The sequence below is a fragment of the Anomaloglossus baeobatrachus genome, chromosome 7, assembly GCF_048569485.1.
Source record: "Anomaloglossus baeobatrachus isolate aAnoBae1 chromosome 7, aAnoBae1.hap1, whole genome shotgun sequence".
Lineage (NCBI taxonomy): Eukaryota > Metazoa > Chordata > Amphibia > Anura > Aromobatidae > Anomaloglossus > Anomaloglossus baeobatrachus.
This window is the reverse complement of record NC_134359.1, coordinates 240818843-240845192: the sequence shown is the minus strand read 5'-3', so window position 1 is coordinate 240845192 and position 26350 is coordinate 240818843. Positions and strand designations below refer to the sequence as shown.

General features: G+C 54.1%; 1 protein-coding gene across 1 annotated transcript in view; it reads left to right on the top strand.

Annotated features, from left to right (window-relative positions):
- Positions 1-26350, top strand: part of SMG1 (SMG1 nonsense mediated mRNA decay associated PI3K related kinase) — a 468962-nt gene that overhangs the window by 294790 nt on the left and 147822 nt on the right. Inside the window, exons 36-39 of the mRNA XM_075319739.1 lie at positions 19291-19452; positions 20674-20891; positions 20968-21122; positions 21289-21511. Of these exons, the coding sequence (XP_075175854.1) occupies positions 19291-19452; positions 20674-20891; positions 20968-21122; positions 21289-21511 (758 nt within the window). The remainder of the gene's footprint in view (positions 1-19290; positions 19453-20673; positions 20892-20967; positions 21123-21288; positions 21512-26350) is intronic.

Genomic DNA, 26350 nt, shown 5'->3' with positions numbered 1-26350 from the left:
TGGAGCCTTATTTACATGCTCCAGCCCTCTCACTAGGCACAGTGGGACGCAGTTTCCCGCTTTTGGTCTGAGCACGCCCAGGGCCCGCCCCCCCCCTCCACAGGACGCCGGCAGCCATTCCTGCATGCAGTCTGGCTGGAGGACGGACACAGGCTCTGGGAGACCCAGACTAGGGATTTCTGGCGACCACACACCCGCGTTTAGCGGGCGGTAAGCAGCACATTAGTGCTGGCCCCACTAGTGCCACAGTGTAGTATTGGTGTACTTTTTACTGTACCAGACATATATATATATATACTGTACTGTACGGTCGCTTCTTGGCTGTATACCCCTATATTGCTCTGAGGAGACAGCAACATGTCATCCACAAAACGCAAGGGTGCCAAGGCACGGGCTGTATACACTGCTTGTACAGCATGTGGGGCTAATCTACCAGCAGGCTCCAACGACTCTCATTGTGTGCAATGTTCAGTCCCAGTGGCACTTCGTCAGCCAGAGCCTATGGTGGTGGTAGCCCAGGCAGAGACGCCTGTGAACCCTACCCCGGTGACGGGGACAGAATTTGCAGTCTTTGCTGATAAAATGTCTGTGACGATGACAAAAATCCTGGAGACCTTGCAGTCCAGGCCAGTTGCTCAGACCATGGACACTGCTGTGTCTATGTTCCCCGGTCCCCCTCAGTTGGAACTAATCCGTACTTCAAGGGGGTCCCAGGCATCACAGGCTGAGGACTCTGACTCTGATGACAGTCCCAGGCCGCCTAAGCGAGCTCGCTGGGAGAGACCCTCCACGTCGTCACGCGGGTCAGGGTCTCAGCGAGAAGGGTCTCTATATGATGAGACAGAGATGGGTGATCAGGAGTCTGGTCCTGACACCGCACTCAATTTGGATACGCCAGATGGTGACGCCATGGTAAATGACCTTATAGCGGCCATCAATAGGCTGTTGGATATTTCTCCCCCAGCCCCTTCAGCAGAGGAGGCAGCTGCCCAGCAGGAGAAATTCCATTTCTTCAGCGCTCTATTGGGAGACCCAGACGATTGGGGTATAGCTACTGCCCTCCGGAGGCCACACAAAGCACTACACTAAAAAGTGCAAGGCCCCTCCCCTTCTGGCTATACCCCCCCGTGATATCACGGGTTCTCCAGTTTTAGCTTTGTGTGCGAAGGAGGTCAGACATCCATGCATAGCTCCACAGATTTTAGTCAGCAGCAGCTGCTGACTATGTCGGATGGAAGAAAAGAGGGCCCATGTAGGGTCCCCAGCATGCTCCCTTCTCACCCGTGGATGGTGTTGTAAGGTTGAGGTACTTATTGCTAGTACAGAGGCCGGAGCCCACATGCTGTTTTCCTTCCCCATCCCCATGAGGGGCTCTGGGTGAAGTGGGATCTTACCGGTCTCCAGGCACAGAGACCGAGCTCCATCCACAGACCCAAAAGAACCTGCTGGATATGGAGCTGAGTATCGTCAGGGACAGGGCCCTGCTACATCAAGGTACTCTGTGTTCCCATGCACATCGCGCCCACACACACCAGCATTGCTGGGAGTGTTAGTGCGCCGGGGACAACAGCGCGGAGCGCATGTGCTATTATTCACTGCAGCTTTGCTGAGTGAATTTATGTATTGAAAACGGCCGCGCCGGCCGCTGCTGGTTGTTTTTTACATTGTGGCGCGGCTGGGACTTGTGGTGCGCCGGGGGACTTCGGCGTCGGCCGTGCACATAGGACGGCCGCGCTTATTACTAGAGTCCCCGGCTTTGCGGCCTAGTTTTCGTTTCGTTCCCGCCCCAGCCCTGCCAGTCAGAGGAGGGGCGGGACGCTGTACAGTAGCTCAGCGCAGGGAGCTGGAGTCTGCTTTGCATTCTCCAGCCCCCTCTCACTGAACACAGTGAGACGCCGGGTTCCCGCTCTTGGCTGGGGCTCGCCCACGGCCCGCCCCTCTGCACAGGACGGGGAAGAGAAGCCGGCAGCCATTATGGTTTCCACTCTGGGAGAACGGAACCAGTCACAGGTTTTTGGGCGACCTCGCACCCGCTCTTGTGCGGGCGGTAAGCAACTGACACCACTAATGCTGAAGTGGGCTTTTGGGCTGTGTGCTGATATGCTATGCACTGTACTGTACTGTCGCTATTCTGGGCAACAGCAGCAAATAAGCAATGCTGCTGAGGCACAAGCTTTCAATGCTTCTTCGTTTGCATTGGCTGCAGTGTTTACTGTCATGCTTGTATGCTATACATTCACTGTATGTCGCTATCCTTGGCTAATGTTCCTGGATAAATAGACATCAGCAGCAGAAAGGCTAGGGTGCTAACGCGCAAGCTTTCAATGCTGCTTGGATTGCATGGGCTGCAGTGTTTACTGTCATGCTGTATGCTATACATTCACTGTATGTCGCTATCCTTGTCTCATGCTCCTAGATAAATAGACAACAGCAGCAGAAGCGCAAATGTGCCAAGCCACAAGTTTTCAATGCTGCGTGTACTACATGTGCTGAAGTGTTTATTTGTACTTCATGCTTGTATGACTATTCACTGTATGGTCGCTATCCTCGGCTAGGCTCTTAGATAGCTAGACAACAACAGCAGAAAAAGACAAGTTGCCAATGCACGGGCTTTCTATGCTGCTTGTACTGCATGTCATACGGTTTCAGGACCCCCAGTGCGTGCAATTGCTCAACCGGGGTCTCTGCTATATGTGGCCAAAGGAACCACCTGTGATCTCTGTCCAGAGACAGGGACGAAGTTGCAGTTTTTCCGCTGATATATTGTCTGTGACTATGACTGACATCTTACAGACTTTGCACCCCAAGCAGACCGTGGGCAATATGGTTGCAATGACCCTGGCCGCCCTGATCTGGAGCATCTCAAGGCGCCAGAGTGATTCCAGGCATCCCAGAGAGCAGGCATCCGACACGATCGACAGTCCCAGATGGCCTAAGCGGGCTCGCTGGCATTAGCCCTCGACTACATCACTGGGCAAGGTCCCAGCTGGAGTACTCTCTGTACGATGAGGCAGACGTAGCTGTTCAGGACTCTGTTCCTGAGACCGCTCTCAATCCGGATACACCGGATGGTGACGCTATAGTGAATAATCTTATTGCGTCCATCAACGAAAGGTTGGGTATTTCTCCCTCAACTCCTCCAGTGGAGGGGTCAGCTTCACAGCAAGAGAAATCTCTATATATTGAGTACTTGTTTAGCACTCTGACTCCAGAGACGCAGTCCAGAAACGACACGCTTATCACGATAAGCGTTTCTCCGACCGTATTAATGAGACACGTGTCGCTCCCCCTGACGTGGTCAAGCGCTAGACCCAGTATCCAAATGTGGATCCCCCAATCTCCATGCTTGCAGCTAGATCTATAGTTGTAGTGGTGGATAGGACTTCACTTCAAAATGCCATTGACAGGCAGATTGGCCTCTGGTTGCAATCTGTCTATGAAGCTATCGGCAGGTCGGCTGCTCCGGCAGTCGCAGCCGTGAAGGCACTCCAAGCTATTTCAGCTAGTATTGCGCAGAGGGTCGCTGTCACAGGTACTCTCGGTCCCAGCAGCGTCTTTAACTCGCAATGTCGGCATGGCGAATCATGCTGTTATTGCTGTCCGAGACTCTACGAGCCGGACGTCAGTGGCATCCGCCAACTCCGTGTTTTTACGCAGAGGCTAGTAGTTGAGAGATTGGAACAGAGGCTGCTTCCAACGAAGTGCTTAACCAGGTTGCCTTTATCTAGTGATAGTCTGTTGGTAAGGGTTGAATGAAATCATTCAACTATCCAAGACGACTCAAAAAGCCCAGAAGGGCATAGATTCCTAGCGGGCTCAATTCACGCCCGGGGAAGGCAGCCGGAGGATCCGCTACCAAAGCGTTTTCCTCATAATTTTCAGCTCTCTCACTCCGCAACCGCGGGGGGGCAGACTCCCCCGCTTTAGCGGCATTTACCTACCGCAGGTTGAGGGCCTGTGAGTGAGAGTCAGTTTGTTTTCAAACTACCGCACCGACCGAGCCGAGGCTCTTCTGCAGGCGGAAAGAGCGGTAATCCCTGTTCCTCTTCAGGAACCAGATACGCATTTTGCCCCGACCTGGTCGTGGTGCCAAAATAGGACGGCTCCTTCCGTCCCGTTCTGGACTTTATACTGCTTAACGAGCACGTGAAAACCAGGCGGTTCCGGATGGCATCACTCCGCTCCGTCATTGCCTCTCTGTCTCAAGGAGTTTTCCTAGCTTCAATAGACATCAGGATGCTTATCTACACGTGCCGATTGCTCCGAGGCACCGGCGTTGGCTACGATTCGTTATTAAAGACGAGAATATTTCGTTTCGTAGCCATACCCTTTGGCTGGCGACAGCCCCACGGGTGTTCACCAAGTTCGTGGCAGCAGAGGGAGCAGTCCCGCGCTCTCACGGTCACTCTGTGATCCTTTACTTGGGCAATCTACTGGTCAAGGCACTCTCCTTTACAAGCATGCCAACACAACCTGAACATGGCGCTGGACCCTTCCCAGAGTTTCGGGTGGGTCTTCAACTTTTCAAGGTTGAACCCAATCGCTGGCATCTCCTGGAGAGTTTTCACACTCTCTCAGCGATAGTGAAGCTTCCGCTGGACAAACAGCGTTCACTACAGACGAGGGGACAGTCTCTCCTTCAAGGAGGCGCCTCATCCAGAGGCGAGTTTTAGCTTTTCCAGACGGTCAAAGACCATCTTCAGAGGAGTCCACTCTTCAACTCAGTGGTCTGGAGCTCTGGGCAGTGTATCTTGCACTGCAAGCCTTCCTGCAGTGGCTGGAATGCAAATAGATCCGAATTCAGTCGGACTATCTACAGCGGTGGCATACACCAACCACCAAGGCGGACTACGCAGTCGACAAGCCTCCCAAGAGGTCCGGCGGATTCTGCTATGGGTAGAAGACAGAGCATACACCATATCAGCTGTTCACATCCCGGGCGTACGACACTAGGAAGCAGACTTCCTCAGTCGCCAGGGCGTGGACGCAGGGGAATGGGCTCTGCACCCGTTTGTTTGCAAGAATTCTGTAGACGCAGGATGAAGACGGACGTCGACGTCATGGCTTCTCGGCAACAACAAGGTCCCGATTTTCATGACGCGGTCTTACGATCAAAGAGCTCTGGCGACAGGCGCCTTGGCTCAGGATTGGTCACAGTTCCAGCTACCGATTGCTGCCACACCATCCTCGTCGCCCCAGACTGGCCGGGGAGGTCGTGGTACCGTGATCTGTGGCATCTCACCGTCGGTCGACCGTGAGCACGACGTCATTGCCACCATGAGACGGGCTAGCCAGCCGCGGTCTGCCAAGATCTACCACAACTCGTGGAAGATATTTTTATCTTAGTGTTCTGCTCAGGGAGGGTCTCCCTGGCCATCGGCATTGCCTACTTTGCCTTCCCTCCTGCAATCTGGTTGGGAAAGAGGTTGGTCGCTCGGCTCCCTTTAAGGGCAAGTCTCGGCACTATCCGTGTTCTTTTCAGAAGCGTCTAGCACGTCTTCCTAAGGTGCGCACGTTACTACAGGGGGTTTGTCATATTGTGCCCCCGTACAAGCGGCCGTTAGATCCATGGGATCTGAACAGGGTACTAGTTGCTCTCCAGAAGCCGCATTTCGAGCCTCTGAGGGAAGTTTCCCTTTCGCGCCTGTCACAGAAAGTGGCCTTTCTGGTTGCGATCACGTCGCTTCGGCGAGTGTCTAAGCTGGCGGCTCTGTCATTCAAGGCTCCCTTCCTAGTGTTCCACCAGGACAAGGTAGTGCTGCGCCCTATTCAGGAGTTTCTCCCTAAGGTTGTATCCGCGTTTCTTCTTAATCGGGATATACCCTTTCCTTCCTTTTGTTCTCATCCGGTTCTCCGGTATGAAAAGGATTTACAGTTGTTAGTTCTGGTGAGAGCACTCAGAATCTACATTTCCCGCACGGCGCCCATGCGCCGCTCTGATGCATTTTTTGTCCTTGTCGCTGGTACGCGCAAGGGGTTGCAGGTTTCTAAAGCCACCATGGCTCGATGGATCAAAGAACCAATTCTTGAAGACTACCGTTCTGCGGGGCTTCCGGTTCCTTCAGGGCTGAAGGTCCATTCTACCAGAGCCGTAGGTGCGTTTTGGGCATTACGACACCAGGCTACGGCTCAACAGGTGTGCCAGGCAGCTACCTGGTCGAGCCTGCACATTTTTCACCAAACATTATCAGGTGCATACCTATGCTTCGGCGGACGCCAGCATAGGTAGAAGAGCCCTGCAGGTGGCAGTGGCTTCCCCATAGGGGAGGGCTGTCTTGCAGCTCTAACATGAGGTATTTCTTTACCCACCCAGGGACAGCTTTTGGACGTCCCAATCGTCTGGGTCTCCCAATAGAGCGCTGAAGAAGAAGGGAATTTTGTTACTTACCGTAAATTCCTTTTCTTCTAGCTCTTATTGGGAGACCCAGCACCCGCCCTGTTGTCCTTCGGGATTTTTTTGTTGTTTGCGGGTACACATGTTGTTCATGTTGAACGGTTTTTCAGTTCTCCGATGTTACTCGGAGTTAATTTGTTTAAACCAGTTATTGGCTTTCCTCCTTCTTGCTTTGGCACTAAAACTGGAGAACCCGTGATATCACGGGGGGGTATAGCCAGAAGGGGAGGGGCCTTGCACTTTTTAGTGTAGTGCTTTGTGTGGCCTCCGGAGGGCAGTAGCTATACCCCAATCGTCTGGGTCTCCCAATAAGAGCTAGAAGAAAAGGAATTTACGGTAAGTAACAAAATTCCCTTCTTCCTGTATCCCAAGCGTAAATTGAGTACTTTTCTGGACCACTCTGACTTCAGAGAATCTATCCAGAAACACCATGCTTATCCGGACAAGCGTTTTTCCAAACGTCTGAAGGATACACGTTATCCCTTTCCCCCTGACGTGGTCAAACGCTGGACCCAGTGTCCAAAAGTGGACCCTCCAATATCCAGGCTGGCAGCTAGATCCATAGTTGCAGTGGAAGATGGGGCTTCACTTAAAGATGCCAATGACAGACAGATGGACCTTTGGTTGAAATCTGTCTATGAAGCTATTGGCGCGTCGTTTGCTCCAGCATTCGCGGCCGTGTGGGCGCTCCAAGCTATTTCAGCTGGTCTGGCACAGGTGGACTCTTTCTTAAGTCCAGCAGTGCCGCAAGTGGCGTCCTTAACTACGCAAATGACTGCGTTTGCGACCTACGCTATCAATGCGGTACTAGACTCTACGAGCCGTACCTCAATGGCATCCGCCAACTCTGTGGTTTTGCGCAGAGCCTTGTGGTTAAAAGAATGGAAAGCAGATTCTGCTTCTAAAAAATGTTTAACCAGCTTGCCGTTATCTGGAGACAGACTGTTTGGTGAGCAATTGGCGGAAATCATTAAACAGTCCAAAGGTAAGGACTCTTCCTTACCCCAGCCCAGATCAAGCAAACCTCAACAGAGGAAGTGGCAGTCAAAGTTTCGGTCCTTTCGAGGCTCGGGCAAGCCCCAATTCTCCTCGTCCAAAGGGACTCAGAAAGAGCAAAGGAGCTCTGATTCCTGGCGGACTCACTCACGCCCCAAGAAAGCAACCGGAGGTACCGCTTCCAAGGCGGCTGCCTCATGACTTTCGGCCGCCTCCCTCCGCATCCTCGGTCGGTGGCAGACTCTCCCGCTTTTGCGACATTTGGCTGCCACAGGTCAAAGACCGGTGGGTATCTGACATTTTGTCTCACGGATACAGGATAGAGTTCAGTTCTCGTCCTCCGCCTCGGTTCTTCAGAACTTCCCCACATCCCGACCGAGCAGATGCCCTTCTGCAGGCGGTGCATTCTCTAAGAGCAGAAGGAGTGGTGGTCCCTGTTCCTCTTCGGGAACAAGGACAAGGTTTTTACTCCAATCTCTTTGTGGTGCCAAAAAAGGACGGCTCATTCCGTCCTGTTCTGGACCTAAAACTGCTCAACAAGCATGTGAACGCCAGGCGGTTCCGGATGGAATCCCTCCGCTCAGTCATTGCCTCAATGTCTCAAGGAGATTTCCTAGCATCAATAGACATCAAAGATGCTTATCTCCACGTGCCGATTGCTACAGAGCACCAACGCTTTCTACGCTTCGTGATAGGAGACGACCATCTTCAGTTCGTAGCTCTGCCATTTGGTCTGGCGACAGCCCCACGGGTGTTCACCAAGGTCATGGCGGCAGTGGTAGCAGTCTTACACTCTCAGGGACACTCTGTGATCCCTTACTTGGACGATCTACTTGTCAAGGCACCCTCTCAGGAGGCATGCCAACTCAGCCTGAACGTTGCACTGGAGACTCTCCAGACGTTCGGGTGGATCATCAACTTCTCAAAGTCAACTCTGTTACCGACCCAATCACTGACGTATCTTGGCATGGAGTTTCATACTCTCTCAGCGATAGTGAAGCTTCCGCTGGACAAGCAGCGGTCACTACAGACTGGGGTGCAGGCTCTCCTTCAAAGTCAGTCGCACTCCTTAAGACGCCTCATGCACTTCCTCGGGAAGATGGTGGCGGCTATGGAGGCGGTTCCGTTTGCGCAGTTTCATCTGCGCCCACTTCAATGGGACATTCTCCGCCAATGGGACGGGAAGTCAACATCCCTGGACAGGAAAGTCTCCCTTTCCCAGACGGCCAAGGACTCTCTGCAGTGGTGGCTTCTTCCCACCTCATTATCACAGGGAAGATCCTTCCTACCACCGTCCTGGGCGGTGGTCACGACAGACGCGAGTCTGTCAGGGTGGGGAGCAGTTTTTCTCCACCACAGGGCTCAGGGTACGTGGACCCAGCAGGAGTCCACCCTTCAGATCAATGTTCTGGAAATCAGAGCAGTGTATCTTGCCCTATTAGCCTTCCAGCAGTGGCTGGAAGGAAAGCAGATCCGAATTCAGTCGGACAACTCCACAGCGGTGGCATACATCAACCACCAAGGGGGGACACGCAGTCGGCAAGCCTTCCAGGAAGTCCGGCGGATTCTGATGTGGGTGGAAGCCACGGCCTCCACCATATCCGCAGTTCACATCCCCGGCGTAGAAAACTGGGAAGCAGACTTCCTCAGTCGCCAGGGCATGGACGCAGGGGAATGGTCCCTTCACCCGGACGTGTTTCAGGAAATCTGTCGCCGCTGGGGAAGGCCGGACGTCGACTTAATGGCGTCCCGGCACAACAACAAGGTCCCAGCCTTCATGGCACGGTCTCGCGATCACAGAGCTCTGGCGGCAGACGCCTTAGTGCAAGATTGGTCGCAGTTCCGGCTCCCTTATGTGTTTCCACCTCTGGCACTCTTGCCCAGGGTGCTACGCAAGATCAGATCCGACTGCAGCCGCGTCATTCTCGTCGCCCCAGACTGGCCAAGGAGGGCGTGGTATCCGGATCTGTGGCATCTCACGGTCGGCCAACCGTGGGCACTACCAGACCGACCAGACTTGCTGTCCCAAGGGCCGTTTTTCCATCGGAATTCTGCGGCCCTGAACCTGACTGTGTGGCCATTGAGTCCTGGATCCTAGCGTCTTCAGGATTATCCCAAGGGGTCGTTGCCACCATGAGACAGGCTAGGAAGCCCACGTCCGCTAAGATCTACCACAGAACGTGGAGGATATTTGTCACAAACCACCGGGGGGGGTCACTCAGGAATCCCCCGCGCTGGCTACCAGTACGTCACAATCGGGGGGTAACAAGTGGGGGTCACCCCTACTTTATACCTCCCGACCGACAGACAGAGCACGTGACGCGCTCTCTAGCGCCCCTCTTATAGTCAGGCCAATTATGGAATTGCCCGACAATAAGCAAGGAGGCCGCTATACTACTTATGCCGATTATTGAAGGGTCCCCGGTGAGAGTAGGGTATATATTCCCCCGACCTCCGCGGGCGGAATATATAATATCTTCCCGAATCTCACTGGCCTCCCCACAATAATCCTTGGCACAACTCGCTGCCACCAACCGCTTCACGGTAACTATTAGCCGAACACACAGACGTGGGATTCAAGATCGAGATAACAGAACAGCCCAAGATTAATTATATAATTTAATCGCCTAAAGCACACTAGAAACTACAATATATACAATAGGGAATCTACAGAATATACAGTTATGTCAGAGTACAGTTACAGATAAAGCATGTTTTACAAACAGGTATGCAATTCAATCAGTTACCTTGTGCGTCTGGCCACAGGGGGGCGCTGTAGACCAGGTTTCCAGGAACTCCCACAGATGTTTCCTACACGTGCCCCCAGCGAGAAGAACACTGGAAAATGGCCGAAGTAGGGTTATCAACCTGGGCAGATCCAGGTCCCCTCCTACCTTAGTGACCTCACAGGGAAGCACTGCCACTCCCCCTGCATGGATCAGAATTATCCAGCAAAGGGGATATTGGCCATAACTTTGCCTGGGAGCGTCGTAGGCAGACGCCAATGCTCTCATTGTGACAGTTATGAATTTAGCTACAGAACGAGGGGACTCATGACCTGTCTACGAGTTCCCATATGGCTGATATCACGCCTGGGGTATTTCCCAAGCTCCCCCTTCCATAAAAAAGGTGTGCCAGCATCGTCCGCCTGCGCAAACACCATTTTTATGGTTGCCATATTTATCGGAGATATGGCTTGCGAGATATGAACCATTTTTTACTGGAGTCGTTCTGTCTGGCTACTTCCAAGCCTTGCTAATGAGATACAACTCTTGTTACAGGGTGACGGCAGGGAGCCATCCTGTGTCCATTGTCCGCACATCATCTCATCTCCATATCAGAGGAGATGGCTGTTGGAGGTGTAAGTGGGATGTGACACCTTCACAGATGCTGGACATTTGAGCACAAGAAGGGAGGGGGGCACTGCCAGGGAGTGATGAGAGCAATTATGACTTCTAGTCATAATTCCTCTTCATATCCCAGGATTTACCTCACACCTCCCCCCTTTTGAGGGCGCTAGGGGGCAGCACACTCCGGTGTTCCCCCGTGCGCCCGTCCGCGACCTCTCCTTGTCGGGACAGCCCGTCTGCGTTACCGTGGTCACGGCCCCTTTTGTGGCGAATGGTGAAGTCGTATTGCTGGAGCGCAAGGCTCCATCGCAACAATCGCCCATTCGTCCCAGAGACGGTGTGCAACCAGCTGAGGGGATTGTGGTCCGTCTCCACGATGAAGTGGCGCCCGTATAGATAGGGTTGCAGACGCTGCAGGGCCCACACTATGGCCAGGCACTCCTTCTCCATTGTAGAATAGGCCACTTCCCTTGGTAACAGCTTCCTGCTCAGGTACAAGACTGGGTGCTCTTGGCTCGCAGAGTCCACCTGGCTGAGCACCGCACCGAGGCCGAAGTCACTGGCGTCGGTCTGTACTACAAACGGCCGCGTGAAGTCGGCTGCCTGTAGCACGGGCGGGCTGGACAGGGCGTCCTTTAGGGCCCGGAAGGCTGTCTCGCAGTCCACTGTCCAATCGACTGCAGAGGGCAGCTTCTTCTTGGTGAGGTCCGTCAAGGGCTTTGCCAGGCTACTATAGCATGGAACAAACCTCCTATAGTACCCAGCGGTCCCCAAGAAGGACATCACCTGCTTCTTGGTCCTGGGGGTGGGCCAGGATGCGATGGCCTCCACTTTCTCAGGCTCGGGCTTCAGCGTTCCCCCACCTACCCGGTGACCGAGGTACTGGACCTCGCTCATGGCCAGCTGACACTTTCCCGGCTTGATGGTCAAACCTGCCCGGTGGATCCGCCTGAGCACCTGTGCTAGATGCTCTAGGTGGTCCTCCCAGGTGGGACTGAAGACGGCAATGTCGTCCAGGTACGCGGCCGCGTACCCTTCAAGTCCCTTGAGCAGGGTGTTGACCATCCGCTGGAAAGTGGCAGGGGCATTCCTCATCCCGAATGGCATCACCGTGGACTCGTACAGTCCAAATGGGGTAATAAAGGCAGAGCGTTCCCTGGCCTTGCGAGTCAGGGGGATCTGCCAATATCCCCGGCTCAGATCCATGATGGTCAGGTACTGAGCCCCGGCCAACTGATCGAGCAGGTCATCGATGCGTGGCATTGGGTACGCATCGGCGACCGTGACCGCATTGAGCCCCCTGTAGTCCACGCAGAACCGAGTGGTTCGATCCTTCTTAGGGACGAGGACTACAGGCGAGGCCCAAGCGCTGTTGGATGCCTGGATCACCCCCAGCTTCAGCATCTCGTCAATCTCCTGGCGCATGTGTTGCTGCACCTCCAGGGAGACCCGATATGCTGAACGCCGGATCGGGGGATGATCCCCAGTGTCCACGTGATGGACAGCCAAGTCAGTCCTTCCGGGCTGGTTGGTAAACAACCCCCGGAAGGGGAGGAGGGTGGCCCACAGCTGGGACCGTTGGTCTTCCAAGAGCTGGTGGCCAACCTCCACATCCTCAATGGATCCGCCTGCCCTAACCTGGGCTAGCATATCCAAGAGGGTTTCCGCTTCTCCCTCCTCGGGCAGGTTGCACACGGGGAGCGCACACGCCTCCCGCTCATGATGTGCCTTCATCATGTTCACATGGAAGGGCTTCCGCCTTCCACGGGCAGGGTCCAGGGTGACCAGGTACGTCACAGGGTTGAGCTGCTGGTACACGAGGTATGGGCCTTCCCAGGCTGCCTGAAGCTTGTCCTGTGGTACGGGGACCAGTACCCACACCTTTTGACCCACTTGGTAGGTCCTCTCACAAGCGTTCTGGTCGTACCAACGCTTCTGATCGGCCTGGGCTTGAGCCATATTGTCGTGTACCAGTTGCGTCAAGGCCTGCATTTTGTCCCGGAAGCGCATGACACACTCGATAACCGACACTCCAGGGGTGGCCAAATCCCCTTCCCAAGCCTCTTTCACCAGAGCCAGGGGGCCCCGCACACGTCGCCCGTACAGGAGCTCAAACGGTGAGAATCCTGTTGAGGCCTGTGGAACCTCCCGGTAAGCAAATAACAGGTGTGGGAGATACCGCTCCCAGTCACGCCCATGGGAGTCGACCAACATCTTAAGCATCTGCTTTAAGGTGCCATTGAACCGCTCGCACAGGCCATTAGTCTGTGGATGGTACGGGCTGGCCACCAGATGTCGCACCTGGACTTGCTTACAGAGGGCCTCCATCAGCTGGGACATGAATTGGGTCCCCCGGTCAGTGAGCATTTCCTGGGGAAAACCCACTCGGGAGAAAATCTCCAGCAATGCGGTGGCCACCTTGTCAGCCCGAATGGACGACAAGGCCACTGCTTCTGGGTACCGGGTGGCATAGTCCACTACCGTCAGTATGAAGCGTTTCCCGGAGCTGCTGGGGATGGCCAGCGGGCCGACCAGATCCACAGCCACCCTCCTGAAAGGCTCATCGATGATGGGCAGAGATACCAGTGGGGCTTTGGGGCGTGGCCCCGCCTTCCCCACTCTCTGACAGGTTTCACACGAACGGCAGTAGGCAGCCACATCGGCCCCCATTTTTGGCCAGTAGAAATGCTGGTTTAACCTGGCCTTGGTCTTAGCGATCCCTAGGTGTCCGGCCATCGGAATCTCATGTGCGATCCGCAACAACTCCGTCCGGAACGGATAGGGTACCACCAACTGTCGGTCCCTGGGCCACGCCTCCGGTGAACCCTGCTGGACCGTGGCCCGGTACAGCCGTCCTTGGTCCCAGACCACTCGCTCCGGGTCCGAGTCCGAGGGAGGCTGTGCCGCCTGCTCCTTTAGAGCTTTCAGGCTGTCGTCAGCTTCTAACGCTGCCTGAAACCCCTGACCAGATGTGGCCAGAATCGACGAGACTGTCACATCTTCGGTCAGTACCCCGGGACCTGTGTCCTGGCCTCCACCTGACTCGGCTGCCACTTGGTCAGAAGGGAAAGAGCTGTCGGACCTCCGGGAGGCCCCTTGGCTTCCAGCACTCCCACTGCGGGTGACAGCGGCCACAGCCGCTGCGACCGTGGGTCGTGCCTGCTCCTCCTCCGTTCCTGACCAAGTCGCCGGCTCAGGCAGACCTACCTGGCTTCCTGACACCCCGGTTGTGGGGGAACCCTGCACCGAGATCTTACCTGGGAGCACTTCCGCTCCTGGACCGGCCCCAATCTCACCTGCCTGTTCCCCCCCTGCAGCAACAGAACCCCGCTGTGAAATCTCTGGGGACCCCACATTTGCTGTGGTAGCCCCCACCCCACACACTGGTCCTCCCCCTGCAGCACCCTGCTCTCTGCTTATCCCTGCAGAGGGCAACAGATCCCAGCTCACAGGCTGATTACTTGTAGAGGCATTGTCACACCTTTCTCTGACCCCCTCCCCTGTCACAGCTGCAGCTGCGTGTGTGTCTATGGTGTCTGTGCAAGCAGAAATATCAGAGTTCACTCCCTCCTCCCTTACATCATTCATAGATAACACATTAACATTGTCCGGAGGCACGTCAGCACTGGCTGAAGGTTCAGCCTTTGGGGCGGGGCCAAACTGGGAGGTTATTTGCCCCAAATCTGTCCCAAGTAGCATGTTTGCAGGGATCCGATCAGTTACCCCCACCTCCCTCACCCCTCGCCCTGCGCCCCAGTCCACATAAATGTCAGCAACAGGCAGCGCCGGGTCAATGCCTCCAATCCCGGAGACAGCGAGGGTTTTTCCAGGGATCAAGTCTTGGGGGGACACCATCTCAGGCCGCACCAGAGTCACCTCCGAGGCGCTGTCTCGCAGTCCTATGGTCACAGACCGGCCGACGGTGACAGGTTGGAAGCTGTCCAGGGACCTACCACCACCCCCACCCACACAATACACCTTGGGCGGCCCTTGGGACGGGGACGGAGCCGGGGCCTTGGGATGCTGAGGGCACATGGCCTTGAAGTGTCCAGGTAGGTTGCACTGGTGGCACCGTCTTGGCTCTGCCACGGGCCTGGAGAGGGGAGTTGAGGGGGACACCCCCTGCAGTCTAGGGGCAGGTGGGGCAGTCGCAGAGTTCATCTTACCCCCTCTCCAGGTGCTGCTGGTGGCTGCTCTCCTGGCTTCAGGAGCCCGATTGTTGGTGTAGTCATCTGCCAGGGCAGCTGTAGCCGTGGATCCCTTTGGCTTCTGGTCTCGGATGAACTGGCGGAGATCCTCAGGGCAGTTCCACAAGAGTTGCTCCGTGATGAACAAGTCCAGGATCTCCGGTCCGGTGGAAAGCTGCAGGCCTTGGGTCCAGTGGTCGGCAGCTCGGGCAAGTGCCCGCCTGTGGTCAGCCCAGGAGTCCTTTGGTCCCTTCTGTAGGCTCCGGAACTTCTTGCGGTAGGACTCTGGAGTGAGGTTGTACTGTTGGATCAGGGCCCGCTTGATGGTGTCGTAGCCCTGATCTGCCTCAGCAGGCAAGTCCCCAAGGACATCCAGGGCCTTACCCCTTAAACGGGGGGTCAGGTATTTGGCCCACTGGTCCTTGTTCAGATGATGCTGCAAGCAAGTCCGTTCAAAAGCAGTCAAGAAAGAGTCCAAGTCTCCATCCTTCTCCAGCACTGGGAAGTCCTCAACACGGACCTTTGGAAGTTTGGTGTCTGGAAGGTCACGGGTGGCTGATGAGGGCCGGAGCTGAGCTAGCTGCAGCTGGTAGTTACGCTCTGCCTGGCGCTCTTCACGCGCTGCTTGCCGCTCACGCTCGGCCATGAGTTCCTTGTAGCCCTCCCGGTCTCCAGCCTGGCGTAGGGCCATAGCCATTTGAAGAAGGCTATCCGAGCCTCCCAGGCTCGGTGGAATGGCACGTGGTGATCTGCGGCCCGCTGCGGAGCCTGGTGCTTCACTGTCCATTGCAGAGCGGAGGGCTGGCGTCTGGCTCGTTGAGGACCCTTGGGCGAGCTGCTCCTCATCTTGTCCAGCAGTGCCCGGTTGTGCAATGTCCTCTGCAGAGCTGTTTTCTGGCGTCGAGCTCCTGGAGGACTCGTGGACAACCTCCTCATCGTCTCTGGCCTTAGCATCGGCCATTCCTTTGGCTTTGCTCCTGGTGCTCTCAGCCATTCTTGCAGACTTTTGGTCACTGACACAGAACTGACACCTGATGCCTCCACACACCTTACAGTATCTGCACTCTGACACTCTAGTGTTGAGCTAGTCTGAAGACCCCAGCAGCCACAGCTGCTGCAGGCAGTCTTTAGTGTCTGGGAGTATGGGTCTCACACTCACACACACTATTATCTCGATCCCACCGCTTGCCACCAATATGTCACAAACCACCGGGGGGGGTCACTCAGGAATCCCCCGCGCTGGCTACCAGTACGTCACAATCGGGGGGTAACAAGTGGGGGTCACCCCTACTTTATACCTCCCGACCGACAGACAGAGCACGTGACGCGCTCTCTAGCGCCCCTCTTATAGTCAGGCCAATTATGGAATTGCCCGACAATAAGCAAGGAGGCCGCTATACTACTTATGCCGATTATTGAAGGGTCCCCGGTGAGAGTAGGGTATATATTCCCCCGACCTCCGCGGGCGGAATATATAATATCTTCCCGAATCTCACTGGCCTCCCCACAATAATCCTTGGCACAACTCGCTGCCACCAACCGCTTCACGGTAACTATTAGCCGAACACACAGACGTGGGATTCAAGATCGAGATAACAGAACAGCCCAAGATTAATTATATAATTTAATCGCCTAAAGCACACTAGAAACTACAATATATACAATAGGGAATCTACAGAATATACAGTTATGTCAGAGTACAGTTACAGATAAAGCATGTTTTACAAACAGGTATGCAATTCAATCAGTTACCTTGTGCGTCTGGCCACAGGGGGGCGCTGTAGACCAGGTTTCCAGGAACTCCCACAGATGTTTCCTACACGTGCCCCCAGCGAGAAGAACACTGGAAAATGGCCGAAGTAGGGTTATCAACCTGGGCAGATCCAGGTCCCCTCCTACCTTAGTGACCTCACAGGGAAGCACTGCCACTCCCCCTGCATGGATCAGAATTATCCAGCAAAGGGGATATTGGCCATAACTTTGCCTGGGAGCGTCGTAGGCAGACGCCAATGCTCTCATTGTGACAGTTATGAATTTAGCTACAGAACGAGGGGACTCATGACCTGTCTACGAGTTCCCATATGGCTGATATCACGCCTGGGGTATTTCCCAAGCTCCCCCTTCCATAAAAAAGGTGTGCCAGCATCGTCCGCCTGCGCAAACACCATTTTTATGGTTGCCATATTTATCGGAGATATGGCTTGCGAGATATGAACCATTTTTTACTGGAGTCGTTCTGTCTGGCTACTTCCAAGCCTTGCTAATGAGATACAACTCTTGTTACAGGGTGACGGCAGGGAGCCATCCTGTGTCCATTGTCCGCACATCATCTCATCTCCATATCAGAGGAGATGGCTGTTGGAGGTGTAAGTGGGATGTGACACCTTCACAGATGCTGGACATTTGAGCACAAGAAGGGAGGGGGGCACTGCCAGGGAGTGATGAGAGCAATTATGACTTCTAGTCATAATTCCTCTTCATATCCCAGGATTTACCTCACAATATTCTTATCCTGGTGCTCTGCTCAGGGAGTGTCTCCCTGGCCATTTGCATTGCCTACATTTCTTTCTTTCCTGCAATCTGGGTTAGAAAAAGGTTTGTCGCTCGGCTCCCTTAAAGGGCAAGTCTCGGCGCTATCCGTCTTTTTTCAGAAGCGTCTAGCACGACTTTCTAAGGTACGCACGTTCCTGCAGGGGGTTTGTCATATCGTACCCCCGTACAGGCGGCCGTTAGATCCATGGGATCTGAACAGGGTACTGGTTGCCCTCCAGAAGCCGCCCTTCGAGCCTCTGAAGGAGGTTTCACTTTCTAAACTATCACAGAAAGTGGCTTTTCTGGTAGCGATCACATCTCTTCGGAGAGTGTCTGAGCTAGCAGCGCTGTCATCCAAGGCTCCCTTCCTGGTCTTCCACCAGGACAAGGTAGTGCTGCGACCCATTCAGGAGTTTCTCCCGAAGGTGGTATCCTCTTTTCATCTTAATCAGGATATCTCTTTGCCTTCTTTTTGTCCTCATGCAGTTCATCGCTATGAGAAGGATTTACATTTGTTAGATCTGGTGAGAGCACTCAGAATCTACATTTCCCGCACGGCGCCCCTGCGCCGTTCGGATGCACTCTTTGTCCTTGTCGCTGGTAAGCGCAAAGGGTCGCAGGCTTCCAAGGCCACCCTGGCTCGATGGATCAAGGAACCAATTCTTGAAGCCTACCGTTCTGCGGGGCTTCCGGTTCCATCAGGGCTGAAGGCCCATTCTACCAGAGCCGTGGGTGCGTCCTGGGCATTACGACACCAGGCTACGGCTCAACAGGTGTGCCAGGCAGCTACCTGGTCGAGTCTGCACACTTTCACCAAACATTATCAGGTGCATACCTATGCTTCGGCGGACGCCAGCCTAGGTAGAAGAGTCCTGCAGGCGGCAGTTGCCTCCCCGTAGGGGAGGGCTGTCTTTGCAGCTCTAACATGAGGTATTAATTTACCCACCCAGGGACAGCTTTTGGACGTCCCAATCGTCTGGGTCTCCCAATGGAGCGCCGAAGAAGAAGGGAATTTTGTTACTTACCGTAAATTCCTTTTCTTCTAGCTCCTATTGGGAGACCCAGCACCCGCCCTGTTGCCCTTCGGGATTTTTGGTTGTTTTTCGGGTACACATGTTGTTCATGTTGAACGGTTTTCAGTTCTCCGACGTTACTTCGGAGTGAATTTGTTTAAACCAGTTATTGGCTTTCCTCCTTCTTGCTTTTGCACTAAAACTGGTGAGCCAGTGATCCCACTGGGGGTGTATAGCCAGAAGGGGAGGGGCCTTACACTTTTTAGTGTAATTGCTTTGTGTGGCCTCCGGAGGCAGTGCTATACACCAATCGTCTGGGTCTCCCAATAGGAGCTAGAAGAAAAGGAATTTACGGTAAGTAACAAAATTCCCTTCTTCCTACTTCTCATCTTATAGGAGGCCTTCCATTCCTGTAATCTAGTTTCTATAAAAACTAAGAGATCACTAATGCCAAAAATTACCTTTTAGAGGTTTAAAGCTCCCATACACCATAGACTAAAGTCAACTAAGGGGGATTGGTGTACTGTGTATGGGGGTCTCCAAACTCTCCTGACTGGTGTCGGAGGTGATGGCAGCGACTCTCGTAGAGAACATAGTTTGTGGCGAGCCAAGTGTTTTCCATGGGAAGTCTAGAGAGATGACTTCTAGCTGACAGCCATCTAGAGTGTGTGGGTCATTACATGCGCGCTTGGTTATTCTTTATGGTGCGTACAATGCCTGCATGTTCTCATATACAAAAAGAATTGTAAAATGTTGATGTAGTCATTTATTCACTTGTCAGACTTCCAGCATATATTAATACCGTTCTCTTTTCTTAGGTATAATTCCTCAACTTTTTTCCCGTCTCAATCACCCTGAAGTATACGTTCGACAAAGCATCTGCAATTTACTGTGCCGGGTGGCCCACGACTCTCCGCACCTCATCCTCTACCCAGCAATAGTGGGAAGCATCTCGCTGAGTAACGAGTCTCAGTCTTCTGGTGAGTACCTAATAATACTGCATCTGAGAAGTGGACTCTAGGGTTAGTGTAAGATCCCTCATATTTTTAAGGGGTTAGTATCCAAGATGTGGCTCTCCAACTGCTGCTGCTGGGAAAGGATTCCTCCCGTGTGTGGCGTTCTTCATTTGCTTTCTGTGTGGTTTTCGAACAGTTTTGCAAGTGTTGGAAAGATGACATAGTGTTATGAAAGCCATTTTTTGTTAACATTTCCACCATAAATCTAATAAAAAGTACCATGTTTTTCGGATTATAGGATGCACTTTGCACTTTTCCTCCCAAAAATGTGTGAGGAAAATTAAGGGTGCGTCTTATAATCTGATTGTAGGTTATCGGGAGGTGGCAGAGAGGGATATCAGGAGGTAGGGACAATGCTGCGGGCCACCGTGCTTGTTCTCTGTGGGGGCTGCCGTGCTGGTTTTCTCTGTGGGCCGCCGTGCTGGTTTTCTCTGTGGGCTGCCGTGCTGGTTTTCTCTGTGGGCTGCCGTGCTGGTTCTCGCTGTGGGCCGCCGTGCTGGTTTTCTCTGTGGGCTGCCGTGCTGGTTCTCTCTGTGGGCCGCCGTGCTGGTTTTCTCTGTGGGCCGCCGTGCTGGTTTTCTCTGTGGGCCGCCGTGCTGGTTTTCTCTGTGGGCCGCCGTGCTGGTTTTCTCTGTGGGCCGCCGTGCTGGTTTTCTCTGTGGGCCGCCGTGCTGGTTTTTTCTGTGGACCGCCGTGCTGGTTTTTTCTTTGGACCGCCGTGCTGGTTTTCTCTGTGGGCCGCCGTGCTTGTTCTCTCTGGGGGCCGCCGTGCTGGTTTTCTCTTGGGGGCCGCCGTGCTGGTTTTCTCTTGGGGGCCGCCGTGCTGGTTTTCTCTGGGGGGCCGCCGAGCTGGTTTTCTCTGGGGGGCCGCCGTGCTGGTTTTCTCTGGGGGGCCACCGAGCTGGTTTTCTCTGGGGGGCCGCCGAGCTGGTTTTCTCTGGGGGCCGCCGTGCTGGTGTTCGGCTTGTCATTGAGTCGATAGCTCAATTTGCGGAAGCGCAGACTCCGGGCACCATTTCTTTGAAGCCCGCAATACAGTTTCTAGATGTTGCCTGCCTCACAGCGCCCGCAGCGAACATCTGGGACCCCCAGATAACTATCACATTATAGGCAACATTATGGCAGCTAACTTACAATCGAGTATGTTTGAGGGGACGCGTTAATTCTGGCTTGTCTCTGACCCAGGAACTAAGCTGTCATCGGCTATTCCCACTTTACTGAGTAATATGCAGGATGATGAGCTGATGGGTGCTGAATGTGATGATGGCAGCCTTCCAGCCTCTCAAGAAAGCAATCGAGACGAAATTAAGACTGGTCTTAATGAGGACCAAACCATGATGCAAGACTGTTACAGTAAAATTGTGGAAAAGTTATCGTCAGCCAGCCCCACCATGGTCCTGCAGGTTAGTATAGTCTTGGCTGATTGCCTTCCATTATAAGCTGAGCATTGTCCACTTTCTCATTGATTGTATCCCTCAGGTTCAGATGTTGGTGGCTGAGCTTCGGAGAGTCACGGTGCTGTGGGATGAGCTGTGGCTGGGCGTCTTACTACAGCAGCACATGTATGTCCTGCGACGTATCCAGCAACTGGAGGACGAGGTGAAGAGAGTCCAGAACAACAACACTCTTCGCAAGTATGTTGTTAGATGCCGAGACATATTGGTCATGTAGGATATAGGTGGCAGACAGCATTTGGTTGCATGAATGCTATATGAGATGTTTCCAGCTGCTGTGATGGTCAATTATTCAGCGCTGTTTTTCCTTCAACTATGTGTAACTTTTTTTTTTTTTTTATGCTAGAGAGGAAAAGATTGCAATCATGCGGGAAAAACACACCGCGCTGATGAAGCCCATAGTCTTTGCACTAGAGCACGTCTGTAGTATCACGTCGGCACCTGCTGAAACACCCCATGAGAAGTGGTTCCAGGACACCTATGGAGAAGGAATTGAAAGCGCTCTGGAAAAACTGAGAAATCCATCCAATCCGGCTAATCCTGGGAATAGCTGGATACCATTCAAACAGGTAGATAGGATTTTAGTTTTGTCCTATATATTAATTTTTTTTTTTTTTTTGTAGCTTGTAATATGTGCAATGCCTGTATAGAAACATCCATTTGTAAAAATTAATCTTTCTTTGTCGCTCCATTGGGAGACCCAGACAATTGGGTGTATAGCTACTGCCTCCGGAGGCCACACAAAGTATTACACTTAAAGTGTAACCCCTCCCCTCTGCCTATACACCCCCCCGTGCATCACGGGCTCCTCAGTTTTATGCTTTGTGTTGAAGGAGGCTGACACTCACACAATGCTCCACATTTTAGTCAGCAGCAGCTGCTGATTATATCGGATGGAAGAAAAGAGGGCCCCTAACAGGGCCCCCGGCATGCTCCCTTCTCACCCCACTGAGTCGGCGGTGCTGTTAAGGTTGAGGTACCCATTGCGGGTACACAGGCTGGAGCCACATGCCGTTTTCCTTCCCCATCCCTTAGGGGCTCTGGGTGAAGTGGGATCCTAACCGGTCATCCAGACACTGGGACCGGGCTCCCTCCGCAGCCCCTGGTGGTATCTGCCGGACAGGAGATGGAGTATCGTCAGGGACATGGCCCTGCATCTACAGGTACTCTGTGTCCCCTTTGGGACGGTGCATGAAGCACCTTGGCCTCAGACGCTGCAGTGACTGCGGTGTGATTTTTTTTTTTTTGACCGGGACTACCGCGCCGACCGTGCCTGTTTGCCGGCCGCGGTTTTTACTTTAGTCCCCGGCTTTTGCGGCCTAGTGTATTGAACTCCCGCCCCTGGGCCTGCCAGTCAGGGGGAAGGGCGGGACGGTCGGTATGACGCCGACGGTGAGGGCTGGAGCACACTTCGCTGTCCTCCTCCCCCCTCACTGTTCACTATGGGGCGCAGATTCCCGCACTTTTGTGGTTCCGCCCTCGGCTCCCTCCTCCCCTCGGAACGCCGGCAGCCATTGTTATATGGCATGATTCTGCCGGTGGAGATCTCAGAATGTGCTCACTGTTCGGCAGCACTGCAGCTCTAGGAGAGGGGGTTCATAACCGGTCGCCATGCGCTGGGACCGGGCTCCATCCGCAGCCCCTGGGGGATTCTGACGGACAGGAGACAGGACATCATCAGGGACAGGCCCTGCATCCATAAGGTACTCTGTGTCCCCTTTAGGGGACGCTGCATACAGCACCTGGGTTACAAACGCTGCAGCGGTTGCTGTGTGGTTTGTGAGTCCGGGACTACCGCGCCGACCGCGCCTGTTTGCCGGCCGCGTCTTTAACTTCAGTCCCCGGCTCTTGCGGCCTAGTACCATATACTCCCGTTCCCGGGCCTGCCAGTCAGGGGTAACGACGGGACGGCCGACGGGACGTCGGCAGTGAGGGCTGGAGCATATTTGGTATCCTCCTCCCCCCTCACTGTGCACTGTGGGGCACCAGTTTCCCAATCGGGTGCTGGCCCCCCTTAGGTGCCGAAGTGTTTATATATATATATATATATATATATATATATATATATATATATATATATATATATATATATAATTTCACTGTTCGGCAGCACTATTTGCTTTTGGCTATATACCCTCGCTGATTACTAAGAGGTGACATCAGCAGGTCGTCCGCAAACAGTAAGGGTGCCAAGGCACAGGCTTTCTTTGCAACCTGTACCTCTTGTGCGGCTATATTGCCGGCAGGTTACACCTATCATTGCGAATGCTTGGCCCCTGGGGCACTCACTCAGCCGGAGCCTCTGGCACGGGTGGGACCCTCGGCTCAGGTGGTACCACCGGTTTCCACTGCACAGATGGCAGGGACAGAGTTTGCACGTTTGACTGAGCAACTCTGAGTCATTCCATGGCCCAGTCTATGAACAGAGGGGCTGCTAAGCTGGAAGCTTTGCAGTCCAGAACGGTAACACAGGGCCAGGGAGCCGTGAGTTCATCGCCCCCAGGCCCCTCTGGGTCGGTATAACAAGGGGCTCCTGGGGTAACACCCAGATCCCACGGTGAGAACTCCGACACGGACCGCGGCCTCACACAGGCTAACCGGGCTCGCTGGGAACCGTCCACGACTTCACTGTCGTAGTTAAGGATGAAGCGGAGGTCGCAGCTCAGGGCTCTGAACCTAACGTTGCGCTCAATCTGGATACATCTGAAGGGGACGCCATAGTAAACGACCTTATAGCGTCCGTCAACCAGGTGCTAGACCTCTCTTCCCCATCTTCTCCTATGGAGGAGTCGGCTTCAAAGCGGGAGAAACACCAGTTTAGGTTTCCCAAATGTACACGGAGTGCGTTTTTCTTTGTCGCTCTATTGGGAGACCCAGACAATTGGGTGTATAGGCTATGCCTCCGGAGGCCGCACAAAGTATTACACTTTAAAAAGTGTTAAGCCCCTCCCCTTCTGCCTATACACCCCCCGTGCTCCCACGGGCTCCTCAGTTTTTTGCTTTGTGCGAAGGAGGTCAGACACGCACAGCACAGCTCCACAGATTGGTCAGCAGCAGCTGCTGACTGTGTCGGTTGGAAGAAAAGTGGGCCCATATAGGGCCCCCAGCATGCTCCCTTCTCACCCCACTCTTGTCGGCGGTGTTGTTAAGGTTAAGGTATCCATTGCGGGTACGGAGGCTGGAGCCCACATGCTGCTTTCCTTCCCCATCTCCCTCAGGGCTCTGGGTGAAGTGGAATCCTATCGGTCTCCAGGCACTGAGACCGTGCTTCATCCACAACTCCTGTGGAGCCTGCTGGATAGGAGCCGGGTACCGTTCAGGGACATGGCCCTGCTACGTGAAGGTACTCTGTATCCCTGTGGGGACCGCGCACGGCAACACCTCAGCTTGCTGGGTGTGCTAGTGCACCGGGGGACCGAGTTAAACTGTGCCATTACACACTCAGCGTCGCTGAGTGTGTTTATATGTAGAGGCTACCGCACTAACCGCCGCTGCCATGGGAAACTGCGGCGCGGCTGGGACTTGTAGTTCGCCGGGGACTTCGGCGTTGGCCGCGCTTTTACGGCGGCCACGCTTATACTCGAGTCCCCGGCTTGGCTTGCGGCCTAGTTTCACTTTCTCCCGCCCTCAGCCCTGACAGGCAGGGGAAGGGCGGGACGCTGCACGGAAGAGCAGCACTGAGGGCTGGAGTATGATTTCCATACTCCACCCCCCTCACTGTGCACAGTGTGAGCACCTCGGCTACGCCCACGGCTCCCTCCTCTCGTCAGGACGCCGCAGCTCCTACGACGCTGCAGAGAGGGACAAACCCTGAGAGACCCAGACACGGTCTCTGGTGGTCTCATAACCGCTTTAGGCGGCTGGTAAGCAGCACCTGTTGGTGCTAGCCTCATGGTGCTGTAGTGTACTGATACATTATCTGTTTTTAGTATATATTTTACACTGTATGAGCACAGTCCATTCTGGCTATATACCCTAGTGTGTTACTCAGGGAAAACAATAGCATGGCGCCCACAAAAGGCAGGGGTGCCAAAAACACAGGCTTATTATGCTGCCTGCGTCGCTTGTACGACCCAGCTGCCGGCAGGTTCCATTGACCCTCATTGTGTGCAATGTTCGGCCCCTGTGTCACTTCTTCAGCCAGGGCCTCTGCTAAGAGGGGCCCAGGGGGAGCCACCTGTTGACACTGTCCTAGTGACGGGGACGGAGTTTGCAAAACTCTCTGAGACTATGGCTAAGATACTAGAAGCCCTGCAGTCCAGGCCGGTATCTCAGCAAAGGGACTCTGTTGAATCATTGTTCCCTGACCCCCCTCAGTTGGACCAACAATGTCCTCCCGGGGTATCTCATGCATCCCAGGCTGAGGGTTCTGACTTAGACCCCAGCCCCAGACCGACTAAGCGGGCTCGCTTAGAATTTCCCTCGACATCATATTGTTCAGGGTCTCAGCGGGGGGAATCTCTGGTTGATAATGCGGAGACAGCTGGTCAGGATTCTGATCCTGAGGGCGCTCTCAATCTTAATACTCCAGACGGGGACGCCATAGTGAACGTTCTTATTGCGTCCATCGATCAAATGCTGGATATTTCTCCCTCAGCTCCTCCGGCGGAGGAGTCAGCTTCTCTTACACCGAGTATGTTTCTAGACCACTCTGATTTCAGAGAGGCAGTCCAGAATCATCATGCTTGTCCAGATAAGCGTTTTTTCTAAGCGCCTTAAGGATACACGTTATCCTTTTCCCCCTGACGTGGTTAAAGGTTGGACTCAGTGTCCCAAAGTGGATCCTCCAATCTCCAGACTGGCGGCTAGATCCATACTTGCAGTGGACGAGGGGGCCTCGCTCAAGGATGCCACTGACAGGCAGATGGAGCTCTGGTTGAAATCCATCTATGAAGCTATCGGAGCTTCTTTTGCCCCAGCATTCGCAGCTGTATGGGCGCTACAAGCTATCTCAGCAGGTCAAGCACAAATTGAAGCAGCCACATGCGCGGCCGCGCCACAAGTGGCATCCATTACCACCCAGACCTCGGCAATTGCGTCTTACGCTATTATTGCTGTCCTGGACTCTGCGAGCCGTACGGCGGTCGCGGCCGCCAATTCGGTGGTACTCCGCAGGGCCTTGTGGCTACGGGAATGGAAGGCAGATTCTGCTTCCAAAAAAGCGCTTAACCAGTTTGCCAATTTCTGGCGACAGGCTGTTTGGCGAGCGTCTGGATGAAATCATCAAACAATCCAAGGGAAAGGATACATCCTTACCCCAGTCCAAACAGGACATACCCCAACGGAGGAGAGGGCAGTCGAGGTTTCGGCCCTTTCAGGGCGCGGGCAGGTCCTAATTCTCCTCGTCCAAAAGGTCTCAGAAAGTACAAAAGAACTCTGATGCATGGCGGTCTAAGTCACGTCCTTAA